This window comes from Molothrus ater, chromosome 8 (genome assembly GCF_012460135.2).
Source record: "Molothrus ater isolate BHLD 08-10-18 breed brown headed cowbird chromosome 8, BPBGC_Mater_1.1, whole genome shotgun sequence".
NCBI classification, from domain to species: domain Eukaryota; kingdom Metazoa; phylum Chordata; class Aves; order Passeriformes; family Icteridae; genus Molothrus; species Molothrus ater.
The window spans coordinates 22,714,307-22,733,390 of NC_050485.2; the positions used below are offsets into that span (position 1 = coordinate 22,714,307).

Consider the following 19,084-nt stretch of genomic DNA (forward strand, 5'->3'; position numbering starts at 1 on the left):
TCTGAATAATTGATTTAAAGACACTGACTTGAACCATTTAATTTGAAGACCCTGGTCCTGCAAATATGTAAGTGTATTAACAAATCTGTTGCCAGCAACAGGATTACTCTTCAACAGAAGTGTTTCCAGTAGTAAAGATAACAATGCATTTCTATTTAGACAACTCTTACCAGCACAATTTTTTGTGACTCAAAAGTAAAGTTGCTTGAGTATTGTAATAAAAGCAATCAGGACTTTTGGCAGATTAGCAGCTACTGTAAACTCAATTTATTTTTCAATGCTGACAAGTGAAACATAAAAATAGGAGAAACTAAGACCCACTACTCATCCTCAATACTGTATTCATCAGAGGTATGTCTCCTCTGCATTTGATAAACCTGCTCTCATTTAACAAGAAATGAGAGACTACACAGAAGAGAAGCAAATTTTACCAGCATTTACAAGGTATGTGTGTCATTACCCACATACTGCTGCTTATGCCATTAAAGTGGGATATTTGCACAAGTGAACCCCCATTTACATCAAAATAAGCACAATAGAAAAGCATAATTTAATTAAAATTTCTCAGATTGATGACTGGTTGTAAAAGTTTAGCCAATCTCCGACAATCTGAATTTCTGTGGTTTTCCAAGGCACACTGTAAATGACCCCTAGGAATGCATTCTTCAGCAGAGAGAGGCAATTAGAGTAATACATCTGGTTAAAATATTCTGAATTGCAGTATCCCAATGACAGCAGACAGGTCTGTAAGAGGACTGTCAATTTTAAAAAATAAAATAAAATTGCCCCTCTTTCCCCCAGTCTTAAAAATATGTAGGATCCAGAACACGGTCTTGTTTGGAAGCTGTATTAATTTATAAATCAACACTAAAATCTTCCATGATTATGATCCATTCAAAGCAATTCCACAAGCAATACAATTAATTGCCCAGCAAGACCTACTCATTTTTGTATTTTCATGAGCACACATCGTTTATGCTCATGGTTCAATACCATTCATAAGCACAGTATTTTCTCATAGCATCTGCTCCAGCATTTTCCTTGACTAGAAGTCAGGCTGCTAGGGGAATTTTGCTCTCTTTTTCAATAGCATCAACAGTGATTGCTTTCCTCAAAAAGTAACTCTGAAAGCACTCTAACTGCTAATTTATATCATGCTATTTTGTGAATATTTCACATTTTGATTTAGGTCAGTGACTAATTTGTAATATAACTTAGCCTACTTCCTTTTCCAAGACATTCATGTTTATTATTGAGGCCTTGGTTTAAAAATGAGCCTTCCATTATCCCAGATGGCTTATTCCACAACCATCAGCACCTTACTCACAGTTTTGAAATGCAATTTTATTGTGTATGAAATCTTAACTCTCCCTAGTCTTTCTGGTGTCCACAGAACTTGTTTTCTATACGTTAGCCATGTATTAAAATTATATATATTGCATATGTCTATAAACTGGGGAGCCAAAATAGCTTACTTTGCTCATCTCTTTGTCTGCAACCCCTGACTTTTTTTCCTTTAGTAATCTACTCTTCCATTTTTAATCCATTTGATTTCTGCAGTCCCTAGCAAGGCCCAGAACAAGAGAATGATTCTTGAGAACAAGTCAGTAATTTAAAATTCAGTGGTACCCTCTCCACTCTCTACCAGGGCTGATTTTCAGAGGACATTTAATTACAGGCCTGAGTTCCTATTTTCTAAGCCTAAACACAACCCCTGAAGGCTTACAAGATTTGAGTCACAGCTGGAGCTGTGGTTACTATACAGTTTAAATATCAGCCTCTTTACTGTGCAATTTGTTTCGAAAATCAAATCAGATGCTGTGTCATAAACAAGTGCTAATTAAGTACTGAGCGGAAATTGGGCTTTTTTGTGCAAGAAGGGTTCTTAAATATCTGCATCTTCACTTCCATAAGAAAGGATAAATATGTCAAGAATGATAATTATAAAAGGAAACCTACTATGGTACTTCCAAGGCAATACTGCTGCTTCTCCATTTCATCTGCTTCTATGTAAGAAGAAATGAGGGAGGGAGAAAATTGAGACTTATATGAAATATATATGTACTAAGGATCTTATTAATCTGATCATATCACCCATAATGCTTGCTGTTCCCTCAGAGAAGACATTCACTCTGGGTTTCCATCACATGGGATTTAAACAAGCAAACTAAACCCATCTCTCTCCATCACTGCAAAGCAATAATGAAGTGACTTATATTACCATTTCTTTTAAGTCATGATCTACACACAGTATTTATTTGACAATAGCATTGAATTCATTAGATATAACACCTTGTTTGATAATTATCAAGTGAGGAACAGGAATAATGCATTTTAATACTCTGAAGGTTGCCTCTGAGTAACAATATTCAGGACTCCATTAACTAACAGGCTGTCAGCTACAAAAGCAGAATTAGATCTGTCAGTCACTGACATGGAAGGACATGGCCAGTTGCACTGAAGATTGTCCAGTTGAGATGACTTCCACAGCAAAGGAAAGTATCTCCTGTGGCCTAGAACTTGTAATGAGTTTGCATCCATTACAGCAATAAACTGAATTCCTATTACAGAAGATACAACTTCATGGCCCAAACAGATCCCTGACTCTACTGCCCAAAGCAATACTCAAAATAAGGCAGGGGTAGATCTGTGGACTTCAATTCAACAAAACCAAACACGATTTCAAAATCTTTCATTGTTATTAGGAGAAAAACCCATGAGCTATCTGATCTTAAAAGCTTAAGTTGCTAATATTTAAGTGTGTCCTTTGTGAGATTTTGTAGAAAGAAGGAACAAACACTGAGTCAGCTGACTGTCAGGTCTCACAGTTTGATACAAGCTCCTTCAGAAGGACACAGCACTCTCAAACAGTAGGCTCTGACTGCCTGTGAACTTAATGAGTTCACTGCACGTGGTGAACATGGCTACTCCAGCTCTTTAATGAACCTGACTGAGTTCCTCGACTGAGATCAGCTCAAAACCAACTCCCACTGGAGAGGGTCTATTTATACAACTTGACAGATAAATAGATGCAAGAGTTTTTTATATCCTTCAAGAGCAGCAGCAACGAGGTAAACTACTTCTGTAACATGAAACACCTGGACACCTTCTTTAGGGCTCACAAGAATATTAACCTAAGGTATTGAAAACCAAATGGAGACCCATGACAGCACTCCATTAATCTCTGAACAAAGTAACAGCAAGATCCACAAACCTGCTTACTCTAGCAGTGTGGAGATTCTCTTTGTGCCCATGCTTGATTTCACAACCATTTGACACTTTAAGTATGAAATTCAAATGCTATATCCAGCCTCATTCAAGACTGCAAGATCTGTGGTGAAGACCATTTCTCATGCTACTTCCTGACTTTGTGCCAGGTAAGTATCAACAGGAACAGTGACATTCACAGTGCAAGCTTTTATGTATAAAACAGCAGCTGGAAGCTAGTCCAGAGATCAACAAAATGAAGCTGCTGCCTTCCAAGTATTGTGTCTTTTTTTTCTAAGTCCTTAGAAAAGTCAGAGACCTCACCTGGATTCTAATTTTTCACTAAAATTCAGCGCATCAAGAATAGAAAGTCCTGTACTTTAAAAAAATACAGCCAAGGTAAACAAAATTGAGATTGGAAAATGACAATCTCATAATCAGCCTAAGAACCTACAGTATTAACTTTCACCTTCCCAATCTCCTGCTGAATTTTAGGTAACAGTCAAGAAAGCATGCAGGAGAGATGGGTTATAGGTCTGTACCAACTATCCTGGAAGGAAATCTGCAGTTCACACATTAAGCAGATGAATTTGTAAAAGGAACACCATTTTTTTCTAAAGAGAACAAGACACTTTGGAGAGCACACTTCAGCACTCCACCACATTTTCTGCTTAGCTACTGAGCTCTTGTCTTCTGAGCAGGCTCCAGCACTAGCCAAACATTTTCCTGTTCAATAAAGTAACCAAAACACTTCCTCTTTGCAGGAATGGCTGTTCTGTCCAAATACATTTCCCTTACAAAGCACTATGCTACAATTACAATGTAGGACCTTTTCACCCATCAGAAGTAACTTGGAATATGTAACTAATTGCCTCAAAAACTTACCAAAATATATTAAATTTCTTTTCCTTATGTAAATACCCTGTGCCAAGTTCAGCTCCATGACAGTTCTCAATTCCTGGCATAGGATTCAAATATTCCTTTGCTTGGCTCAACTAGAGCAAACTCCTCCTTCAACCAAGAAACACCAAAGCATCACCTTCTGTCCTGGAGGACTGCAATGCCAGAATGAACCAGGGGCAACAGCAGCAGCTGAAGACACCTAATGGGCAGCCCCTGGTAGCATCCTCACACAGAACAACCATCTGTAATTCTAACCAGAGTGAACCTAAAATGTTGCAGAAATGGCTGGCCAAAAAAGAAAAAACCAAAGCCAAATAACAACAGGATGTCCTGTCTCCCAACAAAGGGCTTCTACTGAGATTGAGTACTGATAACTATTGCCAAAATGAAACAGTCACCATGGGAGGCTAAGTAAATCTACTCCCAATTTAGAACAAATGAGAATTAGTGCTAGACTAACCCAATCTTCTTCTTTAAGAAGATCACTGAAGTCCAGACAAATTAGAAGTAGTTAAGCATTTGATAGATGACATGTAGGAAGTTACTAGTTAAAATTAAGAGGATTAGGATTAATACTGCAGTTATAAGGAGGCTAAGAAACTAAAAATTGTAAAGCATCACAGGCAATTTTGAAAAAGGAACCATTAAGCTGTACAGAGAATGACCCTTGTTGAAATCTATTCTTATTTTTGAAATTAATGTTAAATATTCTCTCTAATGGCTAAAATACTCAAGAATTACCAATGTGCTAATGAAATTAAAGAGACATCATAAATATATAGGACAAAGCATCCTGAAGATTTGGTAACAGAAGTGACACATGACGCATATAAATCAAAAAGTTACATTATTTCCATTATAAATTAGGAACTCAGTAACTGAGAAGAGGGAAAGAGGCCCTGGGATATGTTACTCATTAGATAATGATGGCTCACCCATAAGATGTGGTCACAGAAATAAATGGGAAATACTATTACAGGATAGTGTATAAAGTAAAAAATTCCCAGAAGAGAGGAAGTAGGATCACTGCTTTAGCACAAGGAATCCATAAAATATTTCCTGGAATGTTCTGTATAGCTCTGATCATTTGTGTTTCAGGAACACTAATCAAATTTTGCAGCTGTTTAAAAAGGTCTACTAAGATGATCAAAAGTTCCAGGAAATGTTTTACAACAGAAGGAAAAATAAATTAAAGAATGCTTGTTTAGCCTGACCAGATCCAGCTCAGAGCAGAATATGATTGCTCTCCACAAGAATCTGCAGATGAACACAGGGGAACAAGGAGAGCTGTTTAAGCTCAAGGACACTGGCATATGAACTAATGAGAATGAATTAGCCATGAAAGGATTTAAGCAGGACAATAAGAACTAGGATTCTGACTTTCAAAGTAGTCAAATTTGGAATAGCTCTGCAATGGCATAGCAAAGAGAATTCCACTTAGCAACTGCTTTCACTAGTTTGTGAAAGCTTTAGAGAGTACTTTGGTTGCCAATATCAGACTTGAACCCATGCTCCACAAGACCTACTGCAGTCCAACACCGACACGTCTTCTCACTGATGGGCCCTTTATCATCCCCACCTAAATTCTTATGTTAAGGTGAAGACACTACAGGAATATTTTGTCAGTAAAAAACTTGCAGGGTATTTATGCTTGCTTATAACAACAGCTGTAACAAAGTGCTAGAGCAATACCCTTCACTGGAGTCATCGTAGTCAAGAGAAGGAAAAATAAAAAGGAAAAAGTTACAAAAAGAATAGGGAATGCAGATTTTTCTCCTTTTGAATATATTAACAACAGGAAACACCTTCTGTCACGTTTGAAGAGGCTGCTAAGATTATTTGGATTTCTTTCTGTTGAGATGCCTCTAAGACTCATCTTCTAAAACAAGATCAATCCATCATTTCTTGAGACTACACCCCCTTCTCATTGTTCTAATTTGCAGGAGATGAATGATAGCTGGCTGCATTTCTCAATCACGCTGGCAGTTTTGGCAAAAAGGAATTAAGGGCATTGGGCAGTCCCAATGAACAACCCCCCTGGAGAATTGCCAACATCTTCCTAATAGACAGGATTCAAGGCCAACTATCCATAAACTAAAAGCAACTCCCACATAAACACTGCTCCATTCTGTATTGCTCTCACAATAAATTACAGATGATGTGTGTAGAGAGGGAGACTGACTACATTGTATGACAGACTTTCATGATAGACCATTTTTCTCTGAAACAACTACAGACTGTTCTGGTTCCTATATGGGTAAGCATGGAAACATTCAGACTCTTTTCTAGTCAGCAGACAATCCAGCCCTGATTAGTATCCAAGCAAAGACTCCCATCACCTTTCTCTACAGTGTTTCATCCATCCCACTATATTTGAGAAAAATTCTTACAATTCGGTAAGAATAACTGTGTCCTAAGGTGGAAATATCATGAGCAAGTATTCCTACAAATGGAAAAATCCCATCCAGGGCACAAAGCCAGCTGACAAAATTCACACCAGAGTTCTGCATTGGCTGTTGTTATCCAAATTGCCTCTCTACCATCTTCTTCAGGTGCTTCTGAAATAGATAGGTCCATCTAGACTACTGTTAAAAGAACACACTTACTATTGCTCTGCTAACATAAAACTGTACTTAAAAACTTTTTCATTCCTTTGTAGTATGCCCCTGCAACCTTTCCCTTCTCACCATGGGATGAAGCAAATTAAACCAGCATTAGGCCTTTTTGCTGTTTCTAGTCCAAACTGGTTACTCCAATGTATTCTGCCAAGAGGCTGCATGTCTCCTGCCCACAGACTGGAAACACTTCTGTCCTTCCCTCAAGAAGACTAGAAAGGCCCCTTGCTGAGCTTTCCCATTCTTCCTCATTCTCTCCTTTCCGTTGCTCTCATCAAAATGACTGCACAAGACCCTGTTTTAGCAGTGGGGGAAGGAAAATTAAATCAGATGTTTCTCAATTTTCAGTACAGAGGAAGACCAGAAGTAGCTAGAGAGAACAAAATTATGATCAATCATTTGTTTCCAAGCAAAATCATTGTGGAAAAGTGAAACAATTTAAAACTATAAGTCATCATGTCTGCTTCTGAACCCTTCTGCCACCCCAGCTAACAAATCTGGCTGTGCATGCACAGTGGCAAATAGGCTGAGCACCCATTGCTTAATGGGACCACGGAACTTGCACATCGAAGAGAAAAAAATGAATTTTAATGCAGTTTTTAGAAATACTTGTCATTGTTTCTGCATTGCCATTTAGTGAATGGGACCGATTTCTCTCTCAGTAGGGGATGATATTTTAATGATGTAACAATGTACTTCCCAGAAGAAAGACAAGCCTCATGAGGCAGATTAAAACTAAGAATATTCAGATCCCATTAAAATCAGACAGTTTCAAGCCATTTTTAAAATTAATTTTGTTTAATGATAAAATGGGTTATCTTAACAGGTGGCTAGCCAATTGTAAAATTAACCAAAACATGGTCAGAAGCACAAGGGTAGCTATTAGAAGAACTGGTTTCTTTGTATTCTGCCTCCTATTATCAGTGTACCATATCACCCGACACAAATTCCTCCAGTCCATGACTCCTGGCAAATTTCTGAGCTTCAGCTTTCTCTTTCTGCAAGCAGTGGCAGCATTTGTCCAACACCAGAGCTCCCCAGCACCTCAGAAAAACTGTCATTAGAAAGCTATGTTGTTTAATAAGCAGGAAATATTTAATGCAACTCCCAGGATGTTTATTTTCAACCATTTCTGTGGTATGAAGAAGTTTTTCACAGCACTAATCAGTACCCTGTCAGGGAAACAGCTTCATGTTTGATTGCTTATTAATTGTATTTTGAGCACTAACTCTTTAGCTGCAGCCACTGGACGCTGCTATGCTACAATTAATTTCCAGCTTCCACAGCTGAACACACAGTGGATTCAGCCCTTCTGTGCAAAAACACTTAAAATGTATAAAGAATAAACCTTGTTGAGCATTCCTGAATTGTAAGGAAGAAATGAGGAAGACTGAAGAAAACACTCAGTACTGGAAATACCAGTTAAGCTTGCTACTAAGGACAGTTAAATATTACACAAATGCATGGAGTTTAAGATGATGCAATACCAGCAGACAAGGAAGTGAGAAAACAGCTGATTCCATCTGCATTGATGAATTTAGCAGGAAAATTTTTATACAAAAAATCAAGTTGTTCAGCTTGCTGGTTTTGCTGGTCTTAAATGTGACCCTAAATACTGTTGCAGTAATCACCGAGAAAATGAATATGACAAGAATACATGACAACCAAGTTAGTATTATGTGAAGGGATCCCACTTAGTGAGAATTCTTATTTCCAGATATAAATTACTCTTCTTGTAACAGAAAATAAGTATCTTTCATTAACATGTTTTATAATGCAAACAAACTATCAAAAAGTAAAATTCATAGAAAACAAAACAATGGATGAACACATTCACTTGACAAACATATCCACTCAACATTTTTATGTCAGGAAATACTTTCTGATCCCCACTTTAAATGTTTTTAGAGTGTGAATTTTAAATGAGACCGGACCAGGAAGTTTCCTCAACCATTTAACTTTTTGTCTCAAGTCATTATTTCTGCTACCTCAGAAGCTGCTAGCACTGAAAATAAAGAAGAAAACAACATAACTTTATATTTCATCTCATTTATGGCCCAGACATCAGAGCTTGGAGTATTTTCATGGCCAACCAAAGATGACCACTTGATTTTTTTTTTCATTAGGCACCTCTTAAAGAGGTGATCTCTGAACACTGTACATTCCTACCTTATCTCCAGACATAATACACAACTATGGAATAATTGTATTTTTTTCCTCTAAAATCCTCATCACCTTTTTGTATATCACAAATCATTTTAGGATACTGAGAATGTTGAGGCCACTGCACATCTTGTATCTTCCAAAGACTATTTAGGAAGTCCTTTGCCTAACCAAACTTTGTGGTTAGAACGAAGTCTGCTTTATCTCACTAATGAGAATGATAATTTAGTACCAAATACTCAAGAGGAATTATAGCTCTGCTGACTGGCAAATAATTTGCCAAGGCAGATTAGTTTAGCTGCATAAAATAAATATCCACCTGCACATACTAGCACTAATCAGGGCGTGAAATTAAACTTTTTATTCAGTGGGAAATAACTGCTGCAAGGCGGCGATTTAGTCTGAGAAGCAAATATTAAGGTCAGCCTATTCTCTCTGATGTTTATAGTACATATTACAGTGACGAGAGCATGGTGCAACAAATTTGGCTTTTTAAGTCTATGAAACTAAATACTTCAGTGATGCGATAGCAAATTTGCCATTTGCTTTTCTAATTGCATACATTTAATGGAGCAAAGTGGCTGAAATGAAACATTGCCAGAGAAGCAAGGGTGAAGTTACTGAAGTACCAAAGGCCTGCACCGAGTGCAGAAAAATCTACAGCAAGAAGTTTGGGGTAGAAGAAAATTAACCAATGTTTTACATACAATATACTAGTGCGAACAAACACCCAAAAAACCAGGATGCTATTTCAGTACCATTGGGAAAACTGGTAAGTGCGTGTGTAATATTCAAGCAGGATTTGCAACCCCACATTTAAGAGGCAATGCTCTGCTATCCCAGCTTACAAAATTATTCTCACTGCTTTCATGACTTCCTTGCTTTGGATCCCAAGGGTTCTCTGCCACAATGTCCCTGACACAAATATGTTACTGGGAAGACTGCTAAGTTCTCGAAAGATTTTTTTTTAAATAGCTAACAAATAACAGGTCTTAAAAATTCTGGTCCTACTGACACCATGAATGACATAGGTTCAGTGCAAGCAGAGCCTCTTTTAAAGTATAAGCCTTTGTCCATTTGTTCCATATATATATACATGCACACAGCAGGAAAAAAATTTCCAACTTCACTACCTTTCAGCCTTCCATTACACTGGCTATTCTTTGCTATATTACCTGCCAGTTATGTGGGAGCTCCTACAAACATGCAAATATAAAAATTAATGAACTTCAGAGTTTCCCCTCATTAAAAAATAAAATAACTCACAACCAAAACCAAAAAGACAATCACCAAAAAAAACTCCTCCCAAGAAAAAGACCACAACCAAAAAAACAACCCACAGATGAATCTTAAAACACAACCAGAAGGCTCTGGCTCTCCTGTGAAACTGGAAAGCCCATCAGCAACTCCTAGAATCTGACCATCCAAAACCAAAAGGAAAATGGTATTTTGGGGGTGAAACAGCAAAAAACCACAAAGAACACTCAGGCTGACTTCTTCCTATTCCTGAGCCAGGAAATTAGGTAAATTATTGCAAATTAATTAATTCATAAAGCCTGAGAAAGTGAAAGTCTGTTAAGTATCAAGCTTTTGCCTCTCAAATGGTCCTACATGGGACCCCAAACTGGTCAGGTACTGTTCCAAGCACTGCTAATTAAACACAACTGAAGTTGTCACTAGTCCATTCAAGAAAACAGATGTCGCTTCATAGAGCTTTGATATTTTTCTTAAATACCTTTCAAAATGAGGAACAAAAAATATGAACTCTTATAAAAAGGGCTTTATTGTATTTTTATAGCATATTACATACCTTGTAACAATCATTCTGTTAAGTGTGAATGTCAGTTTTATTTTCTGTCCCTTTTTTCTTGGCTATTTACAAGCTTTGTAAGAATCGTTCCTTAATTAAGTCTAAACATAGTTTTATATAAATGGATTCCTGGAATTAAAAACGTTCAGACTTAAGAAATGATTGTTACAGAGACTGTAACAGGCCGTAAAAAAGAATGCCACTTTAAACAAAGATTTCTCATTTTAATTAAAAAGATAATCATCAGAACATTCGTATACTTAACAGAACCATTTGAAGCTACTTTGAAAAAATATCTACTATTCTATGCAGGCTTATGTAGTTTATTTTATATGACATTTAATCAAAGTCTCAGTTGAGCCTATCACACTTGTACTTTCACTACTGTATCTACTGTTTCAAACACTTATTCAAACTTGAAAGTTACTTACTGAGCACCTCGATTTCTTGTTCTTTTGTAAATGACTGACTATGGAAATCCCATATTCCTGAATGTATAAAAGCAGAGCTGTCTATGGCAGGGGGCTTTGGGTGGGACTTTTGTGTGCATTTTTTTAGGTTAATGGGCACGTTCCACTTTCTCTTCAGCTTGTGCATCAGTTTCTTACACACTGTACTTTATAAAGAGTGTACTTTCATCAGCAGGACTGTACAAAAAATAAAAGAGGCTGAAGTGAACTAAGACGGGTTCCACTCTGGTAAAATCCTTGCTGCAGCTGCAGAACACTGGACTATTTAATTTTAAAGATCATCTTTAAACCTACGAACCATCTTTCATTTAAAAAAAAACAAAACTAAAAACACCAACAAAACTTTTGAAAGATGATGTGCAGAACGCATGATACAAGACTCTCATTCACCAGCAAAAACAGTCTTCCCTTGTGAGGAGTTGCTTGGTATTGTGTGGTGTTAATACACAGCAATTTAATATCTGGAATAAAGTAGGTCTTATTAAGACATAGAGATAAACTGAGTAAGCAAATGAAATTAAATAAATTACTTAAACCTTAAAATATTAGATTATACATATTGTACCTGAGAACAGATAACCAGAAATTGTAGCAGATATCAGTTAAATGCAATATTGCATTTAATACTGCTTCACTGGCAAGTAATCCAGCCAACAGCAGCAAGTGAGAAGGCAGCTGCCTTCTACTCCACCAAAAAGTTGCACAGACATGAGCAGACAGAAAAACAACAGAGTACTGTTTGTCTTTCAAAACACCAAATATAGTTGCTTTAAAGAAAAATAATTTCATTCATACTATTAGCACTGGATGAAGCTTTCCCATTACATTTTTCTGTTAGAGTTGGACATTAAAATAAAAATCAAATCACCAGGTCCATCTTGCCTGTTACCTTGTGATTCAAAAGGGCTGCCCAAAGTCAATGTCAAAAATTAAGTCCTGACATTTTTAAGTGGAAAAAACATTATTTTCTAGAGAAGCATAACCAAACCACCACCTAGAGGGCTGCTTTTCAATATGAAATGAAACCTACCCCAAATACATATCAAAATCAAAACTCTCTCCTGCCTTTGATAATAGGCCTCATACCTCTAAAATGTATCTGAATATTTACCTACAATGCTCCTTGGGAAGCTCTCAGGAAAATCAATAATTAATAGCAAAGCCCACCTCTAGCCAAACTCTGAGCCACCTAATAAGAAGATGCAAATGAAGCATATCACACACTCTGATGGACAAGGTAATCCACTGTGAATGATTCAGCATTAGCTGATCTGCTACCTCTGTGTGGATAACTGTACCAGTGCCACTACTGCAGTGCCTGAGCACTCTCTGAGTGCTGCAAGGCCCAGAAAAGACACTTCCAGGGAGGGCCAAGATGATACTTGCAACTGATTCCTCACTTATCCTGATGTATCTATCTGTGCCACCCTGCCAGGAACACCAGAAGACCCCCCAAGTCTGACAAACACTTCACTTCATCAGCAGAATTAAAGGAAGAGCCACGTTCTGGACTGATGCACACTAAAGCAAAAGCCTGGGATGTGCTTAACAAAACCTTTGCTTCCTCTCCTCTCAACCTGTAAGCAAAAAAACCCTAAAAAGTTCAGAGTGGACAGAGGGAAGTCACATCTTTCACTGCAGCTGAACTCTTTCACATCTTTCACAAGCATTTTGCATACAAGAGGCACTTTAATAAAACATGAAAGAAGGTGGGTTAGCTTTTAGCTCTCAGTGCAGTCTGCTCTTGATAATTCTTCCCTTTATCTGGTGCTCTTAACAGATGCACATCCCAGAAGAGCAGCTTCCTCTCATGGGCAGGCCTCTCCCCAGTGTCAGGGAGCTCTATTGTTGGAGTCCATCAATATCCATTGTTGTCCATCTATACCATCTATTGCTGGAGTCCATCATCATCCTGCCAGCTGCAGGATGGGCAGGGATTCCCTCAGCTTCCAGGCCCAATCTTACAGACAACCTCAAACCACCTGGACTAAGCCCTTGAATGAGAATCTTAGCACAGGGGGTGAAAAAAGTAATGTATGAGAAGTCAGCATAGCATGTTCACAATGCTGCCTGGCAGCAGGCAAGAATGTTTCAGCAGAAACTTTTCGGGATGTGAAACTCACTATCTAGAGGCAGGTTGTAATTACCAAGCTTGGCCAAACACAAGTGCGGCAGATCTGGGACACTCCTTTGGCCAATCCCACACCAAAGATGGCCATTCATTATTACTAATTGCTATCTTGCTGATTTAGGTGTCCATACATTTTTCCACTTCACCTAGCTGAGACTATAAATCTGGCAAACTTGGAGACTACTAGCAAACAGATCAAAAAGTCCCAAGAGAGAAACAAGTTCTTCCAGATTAAAATCCAAAAGCCAAACAAGTGTATCGAAGCTCAATTAGAAATTAAAATTTGCAGCTAATGTTTCCTCAATTTCATTTTGGGCATATGTTCTGAAGATTTAATAGAATTCCTTCTTCCTGATGAGCTCAAGTTTAATTCTGTGCCACTAGAAGCACTAACCCAAAACAAACTTTTAGCAAGTGTTGCCAGTCGTTAAAATTATATCCTTAGGGAAAGGACAGTTTGGGGTACCTGAAATTTACATTCAATTTAGTTGGCAACACTTTGTTTTCATTTCTAATTTTTACATTTCTAGCCAAAATGCTTAGAAATATCAACAAATGAAGAAAAAAGAATGAAGTTACAGTTTAAGTGCACAATGCCTCAAATCTATGGAGATTAGCCATATTTGAAGAGCATCTTGATGCCGTGTACTGTTTTCCATACCAAAGGCCAACTCAAAACCTAAACAATATACGTGCTCCCCGCAGTCCCTATCAGTGGTATGCTGCTGCAGCATCAAGTGAAACATTCAAGTGCCAGTATTTAGAGATCTCGCAGTAGAATGGGAGGATAAACAAAATTACAGAGGGATGGTGAGCAGTACAGCAGGATAGTCTAAGGAGCACAAATAAAGAAAAAAATCCAAGAATTACATGCGCAAAGGCTGCCGGTGCCTGTGGGCCCTTCTGCCAGGTCCTGCCTCACTCCAGTTTAACTTCTCCCGCTCCCAGATGACACCCGCAGCCGCCTCCCCCTCCTCCCAAAGCTCCCTGTGCCCGGATCTGGGGACCCTGCTCACTGCCCGCCCCGCAGGCCGGACGCCCCCTCCCCGGGCCCCGCTCAGCGCCTTCCCCCGCCCGCCAGCCCAGCGCCCTCCGGCCCGGCCCGGCCCAGCCCCGAGGCCCGGCTCCCCTTCCCCACTGCCCCCGCTCCATCTCGCCCCCCCGCAGCCATCCACAGACAGAGGTGCCCACCCTCCCGCGCCGCCTTGACCAACCCCGCGCCCCTCACCATGAACTTGAGCGCCTTTTCCTGCAGGACGGCCTCGGCCGGGTCCATCGTCCTGCGGGGCCGGGCCGGGGCCGCCCCCCCGCTCAGTGAAGGCCGCAGCCAGCGCAGACGGGAACCTGCGCTGCCCCGCGCCCCCCCACCTCGCCCCGCTGCCCGCACGGCGCATGCACCGCTCCACAGGCCCACGGGAAATGGAGTCCCCGGCCACGTTCCTGGCAAAGGTTCGACCTGCTGAATAAAACTACAAATCCCGGCAGAGTCCGGACTTGGGGGCACGCTGGGAGCCGGCTGGTGCATGCGTTCTGTGCAGTGCAGGGGGCCGACGGGGGTTGTAGTAACGTGTCAGGATGCGAGGTGCGGACCGGGGTGGGATGGACGCGGCCGCTCGGGGCGGGCGGGAGAAGGAGGGCGGTGAAGAGGCGCGTCCTGTAGGTGCCGTGTGGGCAGTTCCAGCTCCAGACCGTCCCGGGGTGGAAGGTGCGGCTGGCTCCTGAGTCACAGCCCCGCGCTCTCCAGTGCCCCCCAGGAGGGCTCGGCTGCTGCCACGCTTTGCTCCGGCTGCGCTCCGTGCTGGAGTCGATTGCTGCTGGTAAACCTAAACTGAGCCCCTGCTCTGGGTGCCAGAAATGTCTGGGGAAAAGTTACCGGACCGAAGGTCCGCAGGGGATGTGAAACAGGGCAATTTGCATCGCTGGAATGGATCGAGTAGGCTGACATCATTACTGAGAGATGTTTGTTTGAGGCCGTTCTCTACATAAAAAGCCTCCCGTGCTGCTTTGGTGCCCTTTTTCTAATAATGTTTCTAGATCAATTTTCCCTGAAAATTGGACCAAGTTTTCTTTGTTGTACTAAGTAGCAAAGAGAAAAAAGAATTGATCAGCATTCCTTGACTAGCAGCTGCATATAGACAGAACAATATTTACCATATCTCCTCTGTTTCTCCGTTGCACACCCTACAAGACCAGCTCACGTGGCAACCATTGTTTCTAATCCTCTTCTGTATTAAATTTCTCATCTCTTTCCAGTTTTTCTAGTGCCTAAAAACTGAAGCTGCCTCATATGGAGCAGCAGAGAGGAATTGCTTCCTGTAGTTTTAATACCAACTATAAGACCCTGATAAGTTCTTATTTCTCTATAGCAAACACATCACTGATTTCTAGCCAATTTGTCATCTAGTAAAACACTTGGGTTCTTTTCCTTGCTGCATTTATATATTTGGCTCTGCATTTTAAGTGAGATACTCTGAATTTCTTCCTATGTAAATGCAAAGAAGCCAGCCACAAACATCAGTGCTTGCTTGCCCATATGCAGCTCAAACTCATTGTTTTCATTCCCTTGTTTGACACAGGAACAAAAGTGAAGCTTGAGGCAGGTACAAAACCTGTATCTCCTGAGTCCCAGTGCCTTCCTTCATTTTCTCTAAACACTCCATCTCCTCCAGATTTTCGGGCAGGATGATTAGAGAGAAAGCAGAGGATGCAGAGAATGTGCCCATTACTGGATTCCTCCCAGGGCCATGTGACTAGGTGGTGCCTCATGGTCCAGTGCCAGGAGTGTCTGCTGCAGCCACTGACCCAGCAGAGGTGACAGGGAATGTCAGGGAATGTCAGCCTTTGCAGGGTGTGATGCTGGCATGATCTACACTTCCAGAGCAGTGGGTTAAGAGAAGGAGGAAGAGATAACCTGATGTTCTCCCTCTGCAATCCCAGGGCATAGAAGTCTCCCAAACAGAGCTTCCATGTCACCAGGAGCAGAGGCTGCCGTTCTTGGACCGACCCAGCCATGCTCCTGACCGTCATGCTTTGAGCCCAGACTCTTAGCAGTGAAATGCCTGAAATGCTTGGCTCTAGTGGGGCTGGGCACTTTCCAGACTGCTGACAGCACTGAAAACACTCACCACGATTATATAAATAACAGTAATTATAATGAGGGAATCCTGTAATTACAAAGGGAGGGCTCCTGTAACAGCACTGAAGGCAAGCAGGGGCTGCTGGTGCTTGAGGCAGGGCTCTCCCATGTCTCCTTCCTCCAGGCATCCTGCAGCTGGCTTGGGTTGTAATGGATCCTCCTGGTAGCAGCATGGCAGGCTCAGGGCTTTGATTGCATGGTTTATTTGTCAATAATATCTGATGCCGGCCTAATTGTTGGAAAATTGGAAAGTGTAATGCTTCAGCATTAGACACCAGTGTCCCAAAGCCCTCCAGGCTGATTGATCTGTCTGGACTGTAACTTACAGGGGATTAATGTCCCTGAACTCTCTGGAGCCAAAACTAATGAGTGTTTAGGTGCTGGACTTAAACTTGGTGGTAGAAGGTCATGGCTTGGTTATTCTGCCACACTGCCATCAGGACCCCACAATGCAGAACCACTGCAGAGGGACAGGGCAGGAGCCTCCACCACAGCACAGAGTGACTGAGGAAGGACTCAGAGAAACAGCACCTGGCTCAGCAGCACTGAGCATGGAGTAAAACCTTGTGGGAACCTCACCTGGATCTCTGCATCTGCAGCCTGACCTTGTGGCCCCTTCCCACTGTGGGATGCTCCCTGCAGCTGAATGGCCAGCTCTGCACCCACCAGCTTGCTATGTTCTCTGTGGCCAGAGGAGAGACTGGTCAGCACACCAAGCTGTGATACCATCAGGTTTCACATCACACAGCAGGCAAAGAGACCAATTGAAGAGGTCTGTGGTGTATAAGGCAGGGAGAAGGCACACTTCAGCAGATTTACAACCAAACAAACAATTATTTGTTTGAATTGCAGGACCTGGACGTGTAGTCAGTGCTGTCTCTGCCACAGTAGAGCTGCCCTGACCAGCTCCTCTTTACTTTTCCTTGAAACAGCAACCATACTCCCCCTCCCTGCCCTCCACCCCCTTACTGCAGAGCACTGAAACGAGCCCATATAGTGCTCAGGGGCCTCACCATCCTTCCAGATGAAGGATGCTACCTAACAGTAAAGATATTGCTGTGATTATTTTTGCACTAGCATATTGCTCTGTGCCTTCCGGACTCTGCGGACCACATCCACGCCTGGTGTAACGCCATGTTAATTTGCTGTGGCAGTCATTAATTGGGTAAGGAACAGCTGGTGCTTTGCTCCAAATGAAGCTGATTGGGTCAGTAAGTAAGTGGTTAAGAGATCTACAGCAGGTACAGCCCTACCTTTCTCTGCACTCCAGAGGGGTTTCCATTCTTGTCCCAGTGACCCGTGGTAGAAGCAGCAAGATTTGGCCATGAAACATTAGGGAACTTTAATCAGTGCAGTTCCTTTGGGCATTATTGCCTGAATTTTTAAATTTTGAATAATAAAGGATGATTTTAAATTAAATTTGTGGAGTCGCCATCTGTGTGGGCTTGGCCTTGTTTTCCTCTACTTTGGCAGTGCCTTGGCTTCATTCTTTCCAAGTTGGAGCAAAAAGGAAGGGAAGTGAAAAGAAGGGAGTTCACTGGTGGAAGAATCTTTTGTTGTTCCCTTTGTCCTGCAAGAACTTGGCAGCAGCAGTGGCAGCAGCTGCTGCTGGGGCTGTGTTTCACAGTGCTGAACACACGGTAGCATAGGAGCTTGTGAGAAGGTGACAGGGACCCCTGCAACCACAAACATCCCAGTGGTTCAGCTGAGCCTCTCCAGCCTAGCTGATCTCTGATGGTGGCATGTCTCCCCCAGGGCACTGGCATCTCAGCTAAAGGCATTTGGTGTGCAGTGGCCTGAGGAAACTGAGGGCAGAATGGCTCCCTGTAGCCTGTGGGCAAAGGGTCTTTTAGGACAAAGGGACACTCAGTCATGCAGGAGCAAAGGGAGGGAGTCCAGACCACACAGTATGAATTATGCTCACTGAGCAGGACAGTACTCATTACCTGGTACAAGAAGACATGCAAGGCTGCACGTATGGAGGGGATGACCAGAAAGACTTGTCTGCAGAGAAACCTCAGCACTGTACTCTGTAGATTAACATTTACAGGTTGAGCTGATTGTATCCCTTGTGCTGCTGAAAAGGGGAGCTGCATCCTCTCTCCTGTCTCTGACAGCCACGTGTTTCTTCTCACCTTCTGCTGGCTCCAAAACCTGTTTGCTAGCACAGTGAGCTGGTTTAGTTGACTATAGTGACAGGAAAATTATACTCAGGAAATATTAACTAAACACTTTGCTGGCAAGTCAAACTGGCTTTTTTTTTGTGACTACCCAAATGGCAAAGCTCCTGTAACGGCAAGCGGACCAGGGCAGAGAAGGATGAGACTGCTCCCTCCCAGTTATTGGGAGCTGCTTATTCAGCAAATAGAAGGTGGAAAACCTCTTGTCTTCCCACTTGTCAGGATCTCTGGATCCTCCTGGGCGTTGAGAGCCCTCCCTGCACTAATATCATCATCCCTTGCTCTGGATGGCCAAGGCAGAGTCTTGGACAGGGCAGATCCTGAATTTGGAGTCCTAACAGGGATCCTGAGCAGATTAAATCTGAGCTCACTTCCCAGTTTCCCATCCTACCTTGGTGGCTGCATGGTGCTGCTCCCCCACCAGATTCACTTGGCCACTGGGAAGCAGAAGATGCTGAAGCCCTGGTCC

The 19,084-nt window shown here is 41.6% G+C and overlaps 1 protein-coding gene across 7 annotated transcripts in view; it reads right to left on the reverse strand.

Annotated features, from left to right (window-relative positions):
• BTRC (beta-transducin repeat containing E3 ubiquitin protein ligase) overlaps nt 1-14,636 on the reverse strand; it is a 115,667-nt gene extending 101,031 nt beyond the window's left edge. For 3 of the 7 annotated variants that reach the window (XM_036385981.1, XM_054515642.1, XM_036385977.1), the window contains exon 1: nt 14,528-14,636. In XM_036385981.1, coding sequence (XP_036241874.1) covers nt 14,528-14,575 — 48 coding nt within the window. In that variant the 5' untranslated portion in view covers nt 14,576-14,636. Of the gene's footprint in view, nt 1-1,959; nt 1,996-14,527 lie in introns of those variants that run through there. The other 4 variants (XM_036385983.2, XM_036385979.2, XM_036385984.2 and 1 more) reach the window with 3 other exon arrangements.
• Between the last annotated feature and the right edge of the window lie 4,448 nt (nt 14,637-19,084).